This window comes from Cornus florida, unplaced genomic scaffold (assembly GCF_030987335.1).
Source record: "Cornus florida cultivar Cherokee Brave unplaced genomic scaffold, ASM3098733v1 CherokeeBrave_3.0.0_Hap2_Chr02, whole genome shotgun sequence".
Classification (NCBI taxonomy): domain Eukaryota; kingdom Viridiplantae; phylum Streptophyta; class Magnoliopsida; order Cornales; family Cornaceae; genus Cornus; species Cornus florida.
The window spans coordinates 12,528,455-12,548,066 of record NW_026775572.1 but is presented as its reverse complement, the minus strand read 5'-3'; the positions used below and the strand labels follow the sequence as shown (position 1 = coordinate 12,548,066).

The 19,612-nt window shown below is 33.2% G+C and overlaps 3 protein-coding genes and 1 long non-coding RNA gene across 12 annotated transcripts in view; all 4 read left to right on the top strand.

The window, feature by feature from the left end:
* LOC132293671 (uncharacterized) overlaps window positions 1-13,628 on the top strand; it is a 31,523-nt gene extending 17,895 nt beyond the window's left edge. For all 5 annotated transcript variants that reach the window (XM_059791230.1, XM_059791233.1, XM_059791231.1 and 2 more), the window contains one exon: window positions 12,388-13,628. In XM_059791230.1, coding sequence (XP_059647213.1) covers window positions 12,388-12,702 — 315 coding nt within the window. In that variant the 3' untranslated portion in view covers window positions 12,703-13,628. The remainder of the gene's footprint in view (window positions 1-12,387) is intronic.
* Window positions 1,889-3,135, top strand: LOC132293673 (uncharacterized). The gene is made up of 2 exons (XR_009477881.1): window positions 1,889-2,453; window positions 2,596-3,135. It is a non-coding gene; the product is annotated as an uncharacterized LOC132293673 (long non-coding RNA).
* Window positions 5,294-8,912, top strand: LOC132293669 (probable metal-nicotianamine transporter YSL7). 3 transcript variants are annotated; one of them, XM_059791226.1, is made up of 6 exons: window positions 5,294-5,902; window positions 6,223-6,377; window positions 6,722-6,819; window positions 6,931-7,065; window positions 7,364-7,553; window positions 7,670-8,912. In XM_059791226.1, the coding sequence occupies exons 1-6, from the start codon at window positions 5,479-5,481 to the stop codon at window positions 8,783-8,785; spliced, it is 2,118 nt and encodes a 705-aa protein (XP_059647209.1). In that variant the 5' UTR covers window positions 5,294-5,478; the 3' UTR covers window positions 8,786-8,912. The 3 variants fall into 3 exon arrangements, with proteins under 3 accessions (XP_059647209.1, XP_059647211.1, XP_059647212.1); XM_059791228.1 differs by lacking the exon at window positions 6,223-6,377 and having other exon boundaries at window positions 5,780-5,902; XM_059791229.1 differs by lacking the exons at window positions 5,294-5,902; window positions 6,223-6,377; window positions 6,722-6,819; window positions 6,931-7,065 and adding an exon at window positions 7,199-7,282.
* Window positions 13,629-14,908: 1,280 nt separating the features above from the next.
* LOC132293668 (probable metal-nicotianamine transporter YSL5) lies at window positions 14,909-18,497 on the top strand. 3 transcript variants are annotated; one of them, XM_059791223.1, is made up of 6 exons: window positions 14,909-15,485; window positions 15,804-15,958; window positions 16,303-16,400; window positions 16,512-16,646; window positions 16,945-17,134; window positions 17,255-18,497. In XM_059791223.1, the coding sequence occupies exons 1-6, from the start codon at window positions 15,062-15,064 to the stop codon at window positions 18,368-18,370; spliced, it is 2,118 nt and encodes a 705-aa protein (XP_059647206.1). In that variant the 5' UTR covers window positions 14,909-15,061; the 3' UTR covers window positions 18,371-18,497. The 3 variants fall into 3 exon arrangements, with proteins under 3 accessions (XP_059647206.1, XP_059647207.1, XP_059647208.1); XM_059791224.1 differs by lacking the exon at window positions 15,804-15,958 and having other exon boundaries at window positions 15,363-15,485; XM_059791225.1 differs by lacking the exons at window positions 14,909-15,485; window positions 15,804-15,958; window positions 16,303-16,400; window positions 16,512-16,646 and adding an exon at window positions 16,808-16,863.
* The last annotated feature ends 1,115 nt before the right edge of the window (window positions 18,498-19,612 follow it).

The window sequence follows — 19,612 nt, the reverse complement described above, 5'->3', positions numbered from 1 at the left end:
ACTGTTAATTTCTTGACAAATTAATTACTTATGGAGGATTCTTAAAAGAAATTAGAGGTGTTGGCTACACTGGGTGGGTCCAAATGTAGAGGGATGGGAGGGCAACATATAAGATGTTAACCACATTAGATTGGCTATGATCCTGATTTCATTTTATCCAAATAATCCCCCAATTTCATGGCCCACAATTTAAAATTCAATGATTTTGTCGACAAATCAAGAGTGTAACAGGATAATCATATGGTAGTAAAATTGAATGTAAATAAAATCTCAAATTTTTATTTTATTTTTCAAAATCAAAATCTGACCCACATCCGCGATCTAACTCAATCCTAAGTCAAAAAATATATAATTCCACACTAGAATTACTGGTTTTACTTCCAGATGTGTATGTATTTAATTATTTCAACACAATCAAAAACAATATTCATCTTCCATCCTGCAATGAAGAGACAAATCAATCTCCCTATTCAGTCTCTCCGTTGGATCACAATTCACAAGTTGAGTTTGAGCAAATGCCACGACCATGTGCAAATGTGTATAAATAATGAAATTGTAAATAAACTGTAATTAAATGAAAAAATCACTCCCATTATATTTTAGAATAATAATCAATGGTAAAGTATTTGGAATAATAATATTTTATGCACACATTTTTTTTTTTTTTTTCCCAAAGTAAATTACACCCACTAAGAGTATCTTCTATGTTAATTCAGAAGTTACATTAACCTTCATAAAATTAATACTTTTATAATTTATATCTAATCTACCAAAAATGTTAAAGTAAAAAATTCTAGTTTTGACGTTCACAATTTTTTTTTTAATGTCGTTTAACAAAAATGATCAATACAATTTTTAATTATTAGGAGAGGTTCTACAATTATATTATGAAAATTGATATTAAATTTATTAATTATATGCAAAATCTCTTACAAGAGAGGTGCTTATATTTATATATTTTTTAATCACTTTGGTGTATGTATAATTAGTATTAATTATATGCAAAATCTCTCACAATGGAGGGGCTTATAATTATATGTTTTTAATCCATTGGTGTAGGCATCGTATGTGTAAATTTATATATATTACACCATAAATAAATTACGACGCCTATGACTGAAGGACATAGTATTTTAGTCTTCGTTTGGATACGCAGAAGACATACCTTACTTTGTCCGTGTCGAATACCGAGACTCATTAGATACTTGTGAATGTGTTATATACTTTTTAAATATCTTTATAATTTGAAAATACTTATAATATATATATATATATATATATATATATATATATATATATATAATTTGAAAATATTTTTTTTTTATTTCTGAAATGTATCCGAGATGTCTTAGATATTTCTACCTTATATCCTATACTTCTTAGATACTTGCATACGAGTCTTGAACATTAAAATAAAACCTTTTCAGGTATAATATCATAGCACAATTATTAAGAAAAAACTTAAAATTCCTTCTAGGAGGAAGTATTAAGATATATCTCATAACTAATTTACTTCAAAATTTATCCATACCATTACTCTCCACTCCCAGCTTGTTTGTCATCGTTATTTTTGTTAAGAAATGTTAGTAACACTATAAATAACATTACAAACAATTACTTTTTAAAAATTTATAGTTAGAGAAATATATTTTTTAACTTGTATACATATATATATATTTATACATTTATATATTTCCATGCCCTTGTATTTGTATCATATTTTTTTCCGATACCGTATCCGTATTGTGTCATGTACTTGTCCCGCGGGCCACGACCATGTCCATGCTTCATAAAGTAGGAGTAGATTAAATGAACAAGTTAACGAAGGTGAACAGGGTATTACTTAGCAACTAGAGATTCAGAAATTTTTTTTTTTTTTTTTTTTTCTCTCTCTAAAAAATAAGAACGATGTAGGTGATGATTTCACAAAGCATTGTTAAAAGATAATCTCTTGCATATCTCCTTTGAAGAAATAAATTGTCAGAAGATTCTATAAAATGACCCCTGAGATCTTACATGCAGATAAGATTTTCAAACAATGGTAAATATCTCTCATTCTCTCACCCACCCATGGTGTGCTGTCCAGGGTGAGAAAGGGGCAATAAGAATATGATTCCACATTCTAACCTTTATTGTAGCAAAATAACACTCAAATCCTTAACATGCAATAATGTTTTAATAATGGATGGCTATTGTTGTGTGATTGGGTCAACTATAAACTACATGAAGAACTCTAATAACGGTATCGATGTGTACGCTGTTACTCCCCACCTGTGTGGTTAGACACCTGCATTGCTGCTCAACATATCTCCAAACGGTGGCCTTGTTTTCTCAACCACAAAAATTATTTTCATGTTAATTAATCGACATGTATCCTCTGAATGTATAAACCCTTGGGCAACTTCGTCATATGTTACCTTGGGTGGTATCATATTGCATGGCAAATGACAACCGTACAACTAAAATTTTCATTCTTCATTATATAGAACTTTGACCATTGTTTACTTTTTCTGCGCTGCCATTAATACATACTAGGCTTTCATGAAATCTGTTAATCTGATTTGCTTACTATGAATTTGAATGGCAAATGAACAGGGTGAATGCTGGTTTCAGCTAAGGAACTCTGCACCGAGCCCGACAGCAGAAAACCCAAAGCCAAACCCTTCAAGAATTTTGGACGAGCGGTTGAGGACGCTTGAACATACGGCATCTCTTATGGCAAGAGATGTTGTTACCAAGGGAAATCTGACGTCTGTGAATAGACAACCTGACTATGAGTTCTTCCTCTCTAGGCGATGCTAGTAGCTACTCCAAAATTGCTTTTAGGTGTGACTCACCGAGTAGTCAGCTTATATTTGCCAAAGTAGTTCTGTATAAATTCTAAATCTAACCCTCAGATAGGAGGAATCAAAAGCACCACATCTCATCGCTCTGCTTCTATCCTCTCTCTCTCTCTCTCTGTCTCCTTTTTCTTTTTTCCTTGTGGTGGAACTTGTTCCATCTGTGTAGGGGATTTGCAAATAACTACCTTTTTTTTTTTTCCTTGTTGTGATGAAACTTGCATGGAATTGGTGTTTTCAAATTGGAACCAAGTCCAAGCGACCAAACATAGCACAAATAAGCAAAATTGCAGCACTTGTTTTGTTCCTTATTTGCAAGTCATTTGAGCTTTATTCGAGCTAGACTAGTGTGTTCATGCTTGATAGATTCATATTTTGCCACATTGTTGTTCGTAAGCCTTATTATCTATTCTTTTGCCATCACTCACTGAAAGGTAATCTTATCGAATCAAAATTTAGTTCAAACTTTAAAATTAAATATTTTTTAATTGCAATTTTGAGACTTTAATTGGGTGCTTCTTAACATAAGTTAAAAAATTATTAGTACCGCATATTACAAACTGTTTGTGATAAACATAACTAATATATAATCTATAGATATAGATTATACATTAGCTTGGTCATCCCAGCTTGGTGAACTGAGTCCACCACTTGTTCTAACAAGCATGGCCTAATTTGGTCTGTGACAGTGCTGCCCACGGCGAGCGTTGAAACAAGGGGCCTGTGGGTTCCGCAAATTGGCTCGTTAAGCTATCATTATTTTTCTTTATTTTGTGTCCGTCTTTATACATCAAAGAAGAAAATGACACAATTTGAGGCAATTCATTCTCCATTGGAGGAGGGCTGGCGTGAATGTGTCCCAATTTTGTTGGGGCCACCCAAGGATTAAGACGAGGGATTCAAATTTTTACATTAAAAATTATTTGATAGTTCTCGTCAGTCACTCTCACTTTCCCTGTCACTCATTATTATCGGAAGATTCAAATTAAAATTTCATTCTCAACTTTTACAAGAGTGTTGATGGGTGGAATTGTCGATTTTAGAATTTTTTATTTTAAAAAGTGAACTTACAAATGTGTAATAATTTAGAATAAAGTGTAAAAAATTACCTTCTTGTTATATATACAGAATGTGTGAAAAAAAAAAAAAAAAAAATTGGTTTTTAAAAAAAACCCTGTGCTTTTCAAAAATGAGTAAAAAATTGAAGTACTTAAAATTCTATTAAAGCAAAATAATAATTAAAAAAAAAATGATGCACAAGTTTTATCAGGGTATTTTGAAATTTTTATAAAAAAATATTTTGTCAAAATTGATGATTAGAGAGTAATTTGGTGCAAAATTTTAAACTATATGAATTTATATGCACATACTAAATAGTAAAAGTATGTTTTAAATTTTTTATATAGCAATGGATTTTCTGCATTATACTCAATAATTTATTTAAAAAATATATTATACAGTAAATTTGATCAGACTCATAAATGGTTCAGATAATTTAATAATCCATCTATCTCAAAATTATTGTCAATAGATGTCTCAAAATACATGTTTCATTTCAAAAATGGATATACCATTTTTTATAACATCCTAAAATTATTTTTTTTACTAGACAAGTACATTAATTACGCAGTACTATTTTATCATTTAACAAAATAAATTTATAAATTTACTCTTATTAATATAATAAGAAATTGGAGATGAATTTTGGAAAAGACGGAATAATAAGTTTGAACCGAAAGTGTGAAGTCAGTCAACCAAAGAGACAAAACTGAATTGTTCCATTATTAATGCCAAGTTACCACTAATTCCAAGTTATTTGTCTCACTTTCGATTTCTCAATCAGTGCTCCAAGTATTGAAAAAGGTCTGTTTTCATTTAAGAAAATGTTTCCTTTCATAAAAGAATAGAAATGCCAAAGAATAAATATTTATATGAAAGCTTATTTTAAAGCATGAAACAATATTTTCGGTAGGTACAGTGTAAATTTTAAACATATAAACAAGAAAAATAGAGAATTAAAGGGAGGCATGCATAATTCCTAGTCCAATTTAGACTTTAACTGTATTTTTTTTTATAAGAATTCTGAACGAATTAAACCTGGACGATTTCTTAAGTACACGACTAGATACCTACTATATACATTTAATATTACAAGTGTTAAATGGTTCGCAAAATCGGTCATAGTCGTGATATTGGTCGCGGTTGTGGTGTATCAGACTGGAACAAAGTCAGTGTAAATTGACCAATACAAATCGCGTATCCAATTTGAAAAAAAGTAGTGTATTGGTCGATATATTGCGTATTGAATAATACGACGAATCATATTGCTAAGTGACATACAGATAGTCGAGGAGCATGCAATAATTTATTGTATAATCCATTAACAAGCCCCTAAAATACATTTTAAATTTGGAGAATAAAGGAATAAGAAAATTAAACATGTGCCTATTGAATAACTCAAAATTTGGTTAGCTTTCGATCTTTCATCATGTTGAGATGATTGTAATGACATGAATATCTCAAACTCTTTTTCCACAAAAATATCCACCCAAGATTCATTAATTCACCCACCTGCTAAGACTCCACAACTTAAAAAAGCAGAGAGAGAGAGAGAGAGAGAGAGAGAGAGGGGTAGAGAATGGAAAAACTAAGGGAAGGAAAGGTAGAGGAGGGAATGGATTTAGAAAATGAAAAGATGTGTTTGGAAGAGGAGAAGAAGGAAAAAAGAGCAGAGCATGAAGAGGAAGAAGAAGTAGGATTGTCGGTGGAGAAGATATTTGAGAGCAAAGAAGTGCCTTCATGGAAGAAACAGTTGACAGTGAGAGCCTTTGTGGTGAGCTTTGGACTGTCGGTGATGTTCAGCTTCATAGTGATGAAGCTCAATCTCACCACTGGTATCATACCTTCCCTCAACGTCTCTGCTGGACTGTTGGGTTTCTTCTTCGTCAAGACTTGGACCAAACTGCTTCACAGATCTGCCCTCTTCAAGCAACCCTTCACCCGCCAAGAGAACACCGTCGTTCAGACCTGCGTGGTCGCCTCCTCCGGCATCGCCTTTAGCGGTACGTACACATCCCCACAAATTTATTGGCTACTAGCTTATATGGATCTGTTCTTTTTTTTTTTTAGTTAACTGCCATAGTGGATCAGTTGCAGCATCTTTAATGGTTTTTTTTTTTTATATATATTTATTATTATTATTATTATTATTATTTTATAACGCAACAGTTTCTTCGGTAATGTCCATTGGCAACTCAAATTCCTATAGACTTTTGTTTTTTAAAATTCGAAAACAATCTCTCTCTCTTTTTTTTTTTCAACTATTAATTATATTTCTCAAAATCATTTTTTTTTTCTTGTCTCAATTATTGTGTACAAATAGGAGGTTTTGGGAATTACCTCTTTGGAATGAGTGAACGAATTGCCAAAGAATCAGGACAAGAGAGTGACTATAAGAATCCGACCATAGGATGGATGATAGGTTTTCTCTTTGTCGTCAGTTTTCTCGGCCTATTCTCAGTGGTCCCTCTCCGAAAGGTATTTTTTACAACTTGCACATTGGATAAAATTAAGGAAATAAGATAGGGTCGTTTGGTTCAATTTTTTTGTTTTTAGGTTACTGAAAATTAAAAATTTGTAAAAAAATTTGTTTGATTGCAGTTTTTCAAAACTCAATAATAAAAATGTGTGGAATAGTACGTTTTTTAAAAATTGAACCAAACAGATTCCAAAAAAACTCAATTTTATATTCACCTAAATTGTCAAAACAGTTTTGGGATAGAATTATGATACTCGTGGATTATTGATCTATTAAAGTTTGTGTTGGAAACAATATTATTTAAAATATAAATTTAAATGGTGTAGCTATTGGTTGTTCTCAGATCATGGTCATAGACTTCAAATTGACATATCCAAGTGGTACCGCGACTGCGCATCTTATTAACAGCTTCCACACTCCTGAAGGAGCCAAGTTAGCAAAGTAAGACCTATATATATATGTGTGTTACTTCAAGATTTCATGTTGCGCAACAAATAAATGAATTTCAGAGAGTTCCACTACTTACTTACATATTCCGCTACACCTACTCAGGAAACAAGTGAGAGAATTGGGCAAATTCTTCTCCTTCAGTTTCTTATGGGGTTTCTTCCAATGGTTCTTCACCGCCGGAGATGATTGTGGATTCACAAACTTCCCTACATTTGGACTAAAAGCATATAAATACAAGTACACGTTTGACTCTCTTTCTCATGTTTTATATCAGTATATATCTAAACAAATCTATAGATGTAAAAAATATAAATGTCATTTCCAATAATCAGGGCTGGTTTGAACTAATATTTTTCAGTATGATCATTGTAAACACAACTGGCCGGTTTGAAATTCACCTGAGGGAGGCTAAATAAAGCCAAAAGATCAATACCAACGGGCATTAGTCCAGATGGTACGATCTCTCCTCTCCTGAGAGGAGTTTTGAGTGTTCGAAAGTGTTCAAGCAATTAATTTGTGTATTTCAAAAGTACAGGTTCTACTTCGATTTTTCGGCCACTTATATTGGAGTTGGGATGATCTGTCCCCATATCATAAATGTATCATTGCTGGTTGGAGGAATTCTTTCTTGGGGAATCATGTGGCCTCTTATAGAAGCTAGAAGGGGTGATTGGTACTCTGCAGATCTTCCCCTAACCAGCCTACATGGCCTTCAAGGTTATAAGGTATTGGACACACGTATATATATATATAGTTTCTGTTAATCGTGTTCTTGAATATGTCATGGAGGTTTCAACTTTGTCCCTCTTTTTAAAGCTTAATTTGAACTTGACATACACAGATTTTCATCGCCATAGCTGTGATTCTTGGTGATGGCTTGTACAACTTCTTCAAGGTGCTGACCCGAACTCTCTTGGCCTTGTTTTACCAACTCCGTCAAAAATATTCCAACACCGGTCCCCTTTTTGCTGACTCTCAACCTTCTGAGAGCCCTCGTCTGTCTTATGACAACCAGCGACGAACCAAACTCTTCCTCAAAGATCAAATCCCAACATGGTTTGCCATGGGAGGATACGTTGCAATCGCTGCTATCTCAACTGCTACACTTCCTCACATATTCCACCAGCTCAAATGGTACTACATATTGGTTCTCTACATCTTCGCGCCTGCTTTGGCTTTTTGCAATGCATATGGCTGTGGGCTCACTGATTGGTCCCTCGCGTCCACCTATGGCAAGCTTGCCATCTTCACGATTGGGGCGTGGGCTGGTGCCTCAAATGGTGGAGTTCTCGCGGGCCTGGCAGCCTGTGGTGTCATGATGAATATTGTGTCGACAGCCTCTGACTTGATGCAGGACTTCAAGACAGGGTACATGACCTTGGCCTCACCGCGGTCCATGTTTGTTAGCCAAGTGATTGGCACTGCAATGGGGTGTGTGATTTCGCCTTGTGTCTTTTGGATATTCTACAAGGCCTTCCCTGACATGGGACTCACTACCAGTGAATATCCTGCACCTTTTGCTCTAGTGTACCGAAACATGGCCAAATTGGGGGTTGAGGGTGTCAACACATTACCCACAAATTGTCTCACTCTTTGTTATGTGTTCTTTGGCGCCGCCATTTTCATAAACTTGGTGAGGGATGGTCTGGGGAAGAAGAGAGCGTGGTTTATTCCGGTTCCAATGGCAATGGCGATACCATTTTATCTGGGATCATACTTTGCCATTGACATGTGTGTTGGGAGTTTGATACTATTTGTGTGGCAAAAGATAAACAGGGCTAAGGCAGATGCTTTTGGACCTGCTGTGGCTTCTGGTTTGATTTGTGGGGATGGGATATGGACATTGCCTAATGCCATACTTGCTCTTGCTGGTGTAAAACCTCCTATTTGCATGAAGTTTCTGTCTAGAAAAACAAATGTCAGGGTTGATGATTTTCTTACGCCTAAGAAAGGTTGATTAGGTTTTTAATTAGCCTCTCTGGCCAAAGTCTGGCTTAATAAATTAATGTACTCAAAGACTTGGTCATCATCATATTCATATGTTTGAAAAATATACTACCATGTAAATTTTCTCTCTCTTCTTATTTCGGATTCAATCCAAATGCAGCTATCCCCAAGTCCATTATCTGTATGGCTATAAACATTTTAAAATATGGACCAATCACTTCCTTATATTGCCCACAAAGAAAAATAAAGAAATGGGCATTTGACTCTTGACACAAAATATACATAAACTCAACCTAGTTTAGTAAAAACAATTCCACAATTTTATTTTATTTTTATTTTTAATTTTTTTTTTGAGCAAAGAGAACAGTTGCAACCAACACTCTCATGGCCACTATGTAATTCCACGATGGAAAAAACTTTTAAAGTTGAAAAGTTTAGGAAGCACAAACACGAATATGACTACGATGATACGATAAAATAAAAAAAAAGAAAAAAAGAGTATACGAATATGGCACTATAAGACAATAAAAAAATTAATAATTTTTTTTTTATATATATAAAATATTAATTTTTGATCCTCTTTTTTTTTTTTATTTAAAAAATATCATGAATCTAAATACAATCATCAATATAATATAGAAGTTCGTTTTACACCAAATAAATCAAGTATCCCTAATCAGTATTTTATTAAATTTGAACTTTTCCTCAAGTGTCTGAGAAACATTGGATACACCGTCAAAATGCCTAAAAAATATCGGATACGTGTTAGAAATTAAAAGATATATTTTAAAATTATGAATACGTTTAAAAAGTATCGGACACGTATTCACAAGTATCCGTGAAGTATCGATATTCAACATGCATCTGATACAGATAAGTTACTTTCCTAGAAGTACTCGTGCTTCTTAACTTTTAATTAATTATGTATGTAAGATATAAGTAAAACTTTCTTAATTCTTGGTATTTTGCAAAAATAACCATTATCATAGTCGAGACAAAAAATTATACTCAACTCTCTCCGCCTAAGTTCCACTGTTAATTTCTTGACAAATTAATTACTTATGGAGGATTCTTAAAAGAAATTAGAGGTGTTGGCTACACTGGGTGGGTCCAAATGTAGAGGGATGGGAGGGCAACATATAAGATGTTAACCACATTAGATTGGCTATGATCCTGATTTCATTTTATCCAAATAATCCCCCAATTTCATGGCCCACAATTTAAAATTCAATGATTTTGTCGACAAATCAAGAGTGTAACAGGATAATCATATGGTAGTAAAATTGAATGTAAATAAAATGTCAAATTTTTATTTTATTTTTCAAAATCAAAATCTGACCCACATCCGTGATCTAACTCAATCCTAAGTCAAAAAATATATAATTCCACACTAGAATTACTGGTTTTACTTCCAGATGTGTATGTATTTAATTATTTCAACACAATCAAAAACAATATTCATCTTCCATCCTGCAATGAAGAGACAAATCAATCTCCCTATTCAGTCTCTCCGTTGGATCACAATTCACAAGTTGAGTTTGAGCAAATGCCACGACCATGTGCAAATGTGTATAAATAATGAAATTGTAAATAAACTGTAATTAAATGAAAAAATCACTCCCATTATATTTTAGAATAATAATCAATGGTAAAGTATTTGGAATAATAATATTTTATGCACACATTTTTTTTTTTTTTTTTCCCAAAGTAAATTACACCCACTAAGAGTATCTTCTATGTTAATTCAGAAGTTACATTAACCTTCATAAAATTAATACTTTTATAATTTATATCTAATCTACCAAAAATGTTAAAGTAAAAAATTCTAGTTTTGACGTTCACAATTTTTTTTTTAATGTCGTTTAACAAAAATGATCAATACAATTTTTAATTATTAGGAGAGGTTCTACAATTATATTATGAAAATTGATATTAAATTTATTAATTATATGCAAAATCTCTTACAAGAGAGGTGCTTATATTTATATATTTTTTAATCACTTTGGTGTATGTATAATTAGTATTAATTATATGCAAAATCTCTCACAATGGAGGGGCTTATAATTATATGTTTTTAATCCATTGGTGTAGGCATTGTATGTGTAAATTTATATATATTACACCATAAATAAATTACGACGCCTATGACTGAAGACATAGTATTTTAGTCTTCGTTTGGATAAGCAGAAGACATAACTTACTTTGTCCGTGTCAAATACCGAGACTCATTAGATACTTGTGAATGTGTTATATACTTTTTAAATATCTTTATAATTTGAAAATACTTATAATATATATATATATATATATATATAAAATTTGAAAATATTTTTTTTTATTTCTGAAATGTATCCGAGATGTCTTAGATATTTCTACCTTATATCCTATACTTCTTAGATACTTGCATACGAGTCTTGAACATTAAAATAAAACCTTTTCAGGTATAATATCATAGCACAATTATTAAGAAAAAACTTAAAATTCCTTCTAGGAGGAAGTATTAAGATATATCTCATAACTAATTTACTTCAAAATTTATCCATACCATTACTCTCCACTCCCAGCTTGTTTGTCATCGTTATTTTTGTTAAGAAATGTTAGTAACACTATAAATAACATTACAAACAATTACTTTTTAAAAATTTATAGTTAGAGAAATATATTTTTTAACTTGTATACATATATATATATTTATACATTTATATATTTCCATGCCCTTGTATTTGTATCATATTTTTTTCCGATACCGTATCCGTATTGTGTCATGTACTTGTCCCGCGGGCCACGACCATGTCCATGCTTCATAAAGTAGGAGTAGATTAAATGAACAAGTTAACGAAGGTGAACAGGGTATTACTTAGCAACTAGAGATTCAGAATTTTTTTTTTTTTTTTTTTTTCTCTCTAAAAAATAAGAACGAAGTAGGTGATGATTTCACAAAGCATTGTTAAAAGATAACCTCTTGCATATCTCCTTAGAAGAAATAAATTGTCAGAAGAAGATGATTCTATAAAATGACCCCTGAGATCTTACATGCAGATAAGATTTTCAAACAATGGTAAATATCTCTCATTCTCTCACCCACCCACGGTGTGCTATCCAGGGTGAGGAAGGGGCAATAAGAATATGATTCCACATTCTAACCTTTATTGTAGCAAAATAACACTCAAATCCTTAACATGCAATAATGTTTTAATAATGGATGGCTATTGTTGTGTGATTGGGTCAACTATAAACTACATGAAGAACTCTAATAACGGTATCGATGTGTACGCTGTTACTCCCCACCTGTGTGGTTAGACACCTGCATTGCTGCTCAACATATCTCCAAACGGTGGCCTTGTTTTCTCAACCACAAAAATTATTTTCATGTTAATTAATCGACATGTATCCTCTGAATGTATAAACCCTTGGGCAACTTCGTCATATGTTACCTTGGGTGGTATCATATTGCATGGCAAATGACAACCGTACAACTAAAATTTTCATTCTTCATTATATAGAACTTTGACCATTGTTTACTTTTTCTGCGCTGCCATTAATACATACTAGGCTTTCATGAAATCTGTTAATCTGATTTGCTTACTATGAATTTGAATGGCAAATGAACAGGGTGAATGCTGGTTTCAGCTAAGGAACTCTGCACCGAGCCCTCAGATAGGAGGAATCAAAAGCAGCACATCTCATCGCTCTGCTTCTATCCTCTCTCTCTCTCTCTCTGTCTCCTTTTTCTTTTTTCCTTGTGGTGGAACTTGTTCCATCTGTGTAGGGGATTTGCGAATAACTACCTTTTTTTTTTTTCCTAGTTGTGATGAAACTTGCATGGAATTGGTGTTTTCAAATTGGAACCAAGTCCAAGCGACCAAAAATAGCTCAAATAAGCAAAATTGCAGCACTTGTTTTGTTCCTTATTTGCAAGTCATTTGAGCTTTATTCGAGCTAGACTAGTGTGTTCATGCTTGATAGATTCATATTTTGCCACATTGTTGTTCGTAAGCCTTATTATCTATTCTTTTGCCATCACTCACTGAAAGGTAATCTTATCGAATCAAAATTTAGTTCAAACTTTAAAATTAAATATTTTTTAATTGCAATTTTGAGACTTTAATTGGGTGCTTCTTAACATAAGTTAAAAAATTATTAGTACAGCATATTACAAACTGTTTGTGATAAACATAACTAATATATAATCTATAGATATAGATTATACATTAGCTTGGTCATCCCAGCTTGGTGAACTGAGTCCACCACTTGTTCTAACAAGCATGGCCTAATTTGGTCTGTGACAGTGCTGCCCACGGCGAGCGTTGAAACAAGGGGCCTGTGGGTTCCACAAATTGGCTCGTTAAGCTATCATTATTTTTCTTTATTTTGTGTCCGTCTTTATACATCAAAGAAGAAAATGACACAATTTGAGGCAATTCATTCTCCATTGGAGGAGGGCTGGCGTGAATGTGACCCAATTTTGTTGGGGCCACCCAAGGATTAAGACGAGGGATTCAAATTTTTACATTAGAAATTATTTGATAGTTCTCGTCAGTCACTCTCACTTTCCCTGTCACTCATTATTATCGGAAGATTCAAATTAAAATTTCATTCTCAACTTTTACAAGGGTGTTGATGAGTGGAATTGTCGATTTTAGAGTTTTTTATTTTAAAAAGTGAACTTACAAATGTGTAATAATTTAGAATAAAGTGTAAAAAATTACCTTCTTGTTATATATACAGAATGTGTGAAAAAAAAAAAAAAAAAAAAAATTGGTTTTTAAAAAAAAACCCTGTGCTTTTCAAAATCAGTAAAAAATTGAAGTACTTAAAATTCTATTAAAGCAAAATAATAATTAAAAAAAAAATGATGCACAAGTTTTATCAGGGTATTTTGAAGTTTTTATAAAAAAATATTTTGTCAAAATTGATGATTAGAGAGTAATTTGGTGCAAAATTTTAAACTATATGAATTTATATGCACATACTAAATAGTAAAAGTATGTTTTAAATTTTTTATATAGCAATGGATTTTCTGCATTATACTCAATAATTTATTTAAAAAATATATTATACAGTAAATTTGATCAGACTTATAAATGGTTCAGATAATTTAATAATCCATCTATCTCAAAATTATTGTCAATAGATGTCTCAAAATACATGTTTCATTTCAAAAATGGATATACCATTTTTTATAACATTCTAAAATTATTTTTTTTACTAGACAAGTACATTAATTACGCAGTACTATTTTATCATTTAACAAAATAAATTTATAAATTTACTCTTATTAATATAATAAGAAATTGGAGATGAATTTTGGAAAAGACGGAATAATAAGTTTGAACCGAAAGTGTGAAGTCAGTCAACCAAAGAGACAAAACTGAATTGTTCCATTATTAATGCCAAGTTGCCAACCAATCTGACATAGACAGACTCTGTACCACTAATTCCAAGTTATTTGTCTCACTTTCGATTTCTCAATCAGTGCTCCAAGTATTGAAAAAGGTCTGTTTTCATTTAAGAAAATGTTTCCTTTCATAAAAGAATAGAAATGCCAAAGAATAAATATTTATATGAAAGCTTATTTTAAAGCATGAAACAATATTTTCGGTAGGTACAGTGTAAATTTTAAACATATAAACAAGAAAAATAGAGAATTAAAGGGAGGCATGCATAATTCCTAGTCCAATTTAGACTTTAACTGTATTTTTTTTTATAAGAATTCTGATCGAATTAAACCTGGATGCTTTCTTAAGTACACGACTAGATACCTACTATATACATTTAATATTACAAGTGTTAAATGGTTCGCAGAATCGGTCATAGTCGTGATATTGGTCGCGGTTGTGGTGTATCAGACTCGGACAAAGTCAGTGTAAACTGACCAATACAAATCGCGTATCGAATTTGAAAAAAAGTAATGTATTGGTCGATATATTGCGTATTGAATAATACGACGAAGCATATTGGTAAGTGACATACAGATAGTCGAGGAGCATGCAATAATTTATTGTATAATCCATTAACAAGCCCCTAAAATACATTTTAAATTTGGAGAAATAAAGGAATAAGAAAATTAAACATGTGCCTATTGAATAACTCAAAATTTGTTTAGCTTTCGATCTTTCATCATGTTGAGATGATTGTAATGACGTGAATATCTCAAACTCTTTTTCCACAAAAATATCCACCCAAGATTCATTAATTCACCCACCTGCTAAGACTCCACAACTTAAAAAAGCAGAGAGAGCGAGAGAGAGAGAGAGAGAGAGAGAGTGAGAGAGAGGGGTAGAGAATGGAAAAACTAAGGGAAGGAAAGGTAGAGGAGGGAATGGATTTAGAAAATGAAAAGATGTGTTTGGAAGAGGAGAAGAAGGAAAAAAGAGCAGAGCATGAAGAGGAAGAAGAAGTAGGATTGTCGGTGGAGAAGATATTTGAGAGCAAAGAAGTGCCTTCATGGAAGAAACAGTTGACAGTGAGAGCCTTTGTGGTGAGCTTTGGACTGTCGGTGATGTTCAGCTTCATAGTGATGAAGCTCAATCTCACCACTGGTATCATACCTTCCCTCAACGTCTCTGCTGGACTGTTGGGTTTCTTCTTCGTCAAGACTTGGACCAAACTGCTTCACAGATCTGCCCTCTTCAAGCAACCCTTCACCCGCCAAGAGAACACCGTCGTTCAGACCTGCGTGGTCGCCTCCTCCGGCATCGCCTTTAGCGGTACGTACACATCCCCACAAATTTATTGGCTACTAGCTTATATGGATCTGTTCTTTTTTTTTTTTAGTTAACTGCCATAGTGGATCAGTTGCAGCATCTTTAATGGTTTTTTTTATTTATTATTATTTATTATTATTATTATTATTATTATTTTATAACGCAACAGTTTCTTCGGTAATGTCCATTGGCAACTCAAATTCCTATAGACTTTTGTTTTTTAAAATTCGAAAACAATCTCTCTCTTTTTTTTTTTGAACTATTAATTATATTTCTCAAAATCATTTTTTTTTTCTTGTCTCAATTATTGTGTACAAATAGGAGGTTTTGGGAGTTACCTCTTTGGAATGAGTGAACGAATTGCCAAAGAATCAGGACAAGAGAGTGACTATAAGAATCCGACCATAGGATGGATGATAGGTTTTCTCTTTGTCGTCAGTTTTCTCGGCCTATTCTCAGTGGTCCCTCTCCGAAAGGTATTTTTTACAACTTGCACATTGGATAAAATTAAGGAAATAAGATAGGGTCGTTTGGTTCAATTTTTTTGTTTTTAGGTTACTGAAAATTAAAAATTTGTAAAAAAATTTGTTTGATTGCAGTTTTTCAAAACTCAATAATAAAAATGTGTGGAATAGTACGTTTTTTAAAAATTGAACCAAACAGATTCCAAAAAAACTCAATTTTATATTCACCTAAATTGTCAAAACAGTTTTGGGATAGAATTATGATACTCGTGGATTATTGATCTATTAAAGTTTGCGTTGGAAACAATATTATTTAAAATATAAATTTAAATGGTGTAGCTATTGGTTGTTCTCAGATCATGGTCATAGACTTCAAATTGACATATCCAAGTGGTACCGCGACTGCGCATCTTATTAACAGCTTCCACACTCCTGAAGGAGCCAAGTTAGCAAAGTAAGACCTATATATATATGTGTGTTACTTCAAGATTTCATGTTGCGCAACAAATAAATGAATTTCAGAGAGTTCCACTACTTACTTACATATTCCGCTACACCTACTCAGGAAACAAGTGAGAGAATTGGGCAAATTCTTCTCCTTCAGTTTCTTATGGGGTTTCTTCCAATGGTTCTTCACCGCCGGAGATGATTGTGGATTCACAAACTTCCCTACATTTGGACTCAAAGCATATAAATACAAGTACACGTTTGACTCTCTTTCTCATGTTTTATATCAGTATATATCTAAACAAATCTATAGATGTAAAAAATATGAATGTCATTTCCAATAATCAGGGCTGGTTTGAACTAATATTTTCCAGTATGATCATTGTAAACACAACTGGCCAGTTTGAAATTCACCTGAGGGAGGCTAAATAAAGCCAAAAGATCAATACCAACGGGCATTAGTCCAGATGGTACGATCTCTCCTCTCCTGAGAGGAGTTTTGAGTGTTCGAAAGTGTTCAAGCAATTAATTTGTGTATTTCAAAAGTACAGGTTCTACTTCGATTTTTCGGCCACTTATATTGGAGTTGGGATGATCTGTCCCCATATCATAAATGTATCATTGCTGGTTGGAGGAATTCTTTCTTGGGGAATCATGTGGCCTCTTATAGAAGCTAGAAGGGGTGATTGGTACTCTGCAGATCTTCCCCTAACCAGCCTACATGGCCTTCAAGGTTATAAGGTATTGGACACACGTATATATATATATAGTTTCTGTTAATCGTGTTCTTGAATATGTGCTTCATGGAGGTTTCAACTTTGTCCCTCTTTTTAAAGCTTAATTTGAACTTGACATACACAGATTTTCATCGCCATAGCTGTGATTCTTGGTGATGGCTTGTACAACTTCTTCAAGGTGCTGACCCGAACTCTCTTGGCCTTGTTTTACCAACTCCGTCAAAAATATTCCAACACCGGTCCCCTTTTTGCTGACTCTCAACCTTCTGAGAGCCCTCGTCTGTCTTATGACAACCAGCGACGAACCAAACTCTTCCTCAAAGATCAAATCCCAACATGGTTTGCCATGGGAGGATACGTTGCAATCGCTGCTATCTCAACTGCTACACTTCCTCACATATTCCACCAGCTCAAATGGTACTACATACTGGTTCTCTACATCTTCGCGCCTGCTTTGGCTTTTTGCAATGCATATGGCTGTGGGCTCACTGATTGGTCCCTCGCGTCCACCTATGGCAAGCTTGCCATCTTCACGATTGGGGCGTGGGCTGGTGCCTCACATGGTGGAGTTCTCGCGGGCCTGGCAGCCTGTGGTGTCATGATGAATATTGTGTCGACAGCCTCTGACTTGATGCAGGACTTCAAGACAGGGTACATGACCTTGGCCTCACCGCGGTCCATGTTTGTTAGCCAAGTGATTGGCACTGCAATGGGGTGTGTGATTTCGCCTTGTGTCTTTTGGATATTCTACAAGGCCTTCCCTGACATGGGACTCACTACCAGTGAATATCCTGCACCTTTTGCTCTAGTGTACCGAAACATGGCCAAATTGGGGGTTGAAGGTGTCAACACATTACCCACAAATTGTCTCACTCTTTGTTATGTGTTCTTTGGCGCCGCCATTTTCATAAACTTGGTGAGGGATGGTCTGGGGAAGAAGAGAGCGTGGTTTATTCCGGTTCCAATGGCAATGGCGATACCATTTTATCTGGGATCATACTTTGCCATTGACATGTGTGTTGGGAGTTTGATACTATTTGTGTGGCAAAAGATAAACAGGGCTAAGGCAGATGCTTTTGGACCTGCTGTGGCTTCTGGTTTGATTTGTGGGGATGGGATATGGACATTGCCTAATGCCATACTTGCTCTTGCTGGTGTAAAACCTCCTATTTGCATGAAGTTTCTGTCTAGAAAAACAAATGTCAGGGTTGATGATTTTCTTACGCCTAAGAAAGGTTGATTAGGTTTTTAATTAGCCTCTCTGGCCAAAGTCTGGCTTAATAAATTAATGTACTCAAAGACTTGGTCATCATCATATTCATATGTTTGAAAAATATACTACCATGTAAATTTTCTCTCTCTTCTTATTTCGGATTCAATCCAAATGTAGCTATCCCCAAGTCCATTATCTGTATGACTATAAACCTTTTAAAATATGGACCAATCACTTCCTTATATTGCCCACAAAGAAAAATAAAGAAATGGGCATTTGACTCTTGACACAAAATAAACTCAACCTAGTTTAGTAAAAACAATTCCACAATTTTATTTTATTTTTATTTTTTATTTTTTTTTGAGCAAAGAGAACAGTTGCAACCAACACTCTCATGGCCACTATGTAATTCCACGATGGAAAAAACTTTTAAAGTTGAAAAGTTTAGGAAGCACAAACACGAATATGACTACGATGATACGATAAAAAAAAAAAAAAAAAAAAAAAAAAAAAAAGAGTATACGAATATGGCATTATAAGACAATAAAAAAATTAATAATTTTTTTTTTTTTATATATATAAAATATTAATTTTTGATCCTCTTTTTTTTTTTTATTTAAAAAATATCATGAATCTAAATACAATCATCAATATAATATAGAAGTTCGTTTTACACCAAATAAAACAAGTATCCCTAATCAGTATTTTATTAAATTTGAACTTTTCCTCAAGTGTCTGAGAAACATTGAATTTTTTTTTATATATATATAAAATATTAATTTTTGATCCTCTTTTTTTTTTTTTTTTTTTAAAAATATCATGAATCTAAATACAATCATCAATATAATATAGAAGTTCGTTTTACACCAAATAAAACAAGTATCCCTAATCAGTATTTTATTAAATTTGAACTTTTCCTCAAGTGTCTGAGAAACATTGAATACACAGTCAAAATGCCTAAGAAATATCGGATACGTGTTAAAAATTAAAAGATATATTTTAAAATTATGAATACGTTTAAAAAGTATCGGACACGTATTCACAAGTATCCGTAAAGTATCGATATTCAACATGCATCTGATACAGATAAGTTACTTTCCTAGAAGTACTCGTGCTTCTTAACTTTTAATTAATTATGTATGTAAGATATAAGTAAAACTTTCTTAATTCTTGGTATTTTGCAAAAATAACCATTATCAAAGTTGAGACAAAAAATTATACTCAACTCTCTCCGCCTAAGTTCCACTGTTAATTTCTTGACAAATTAAT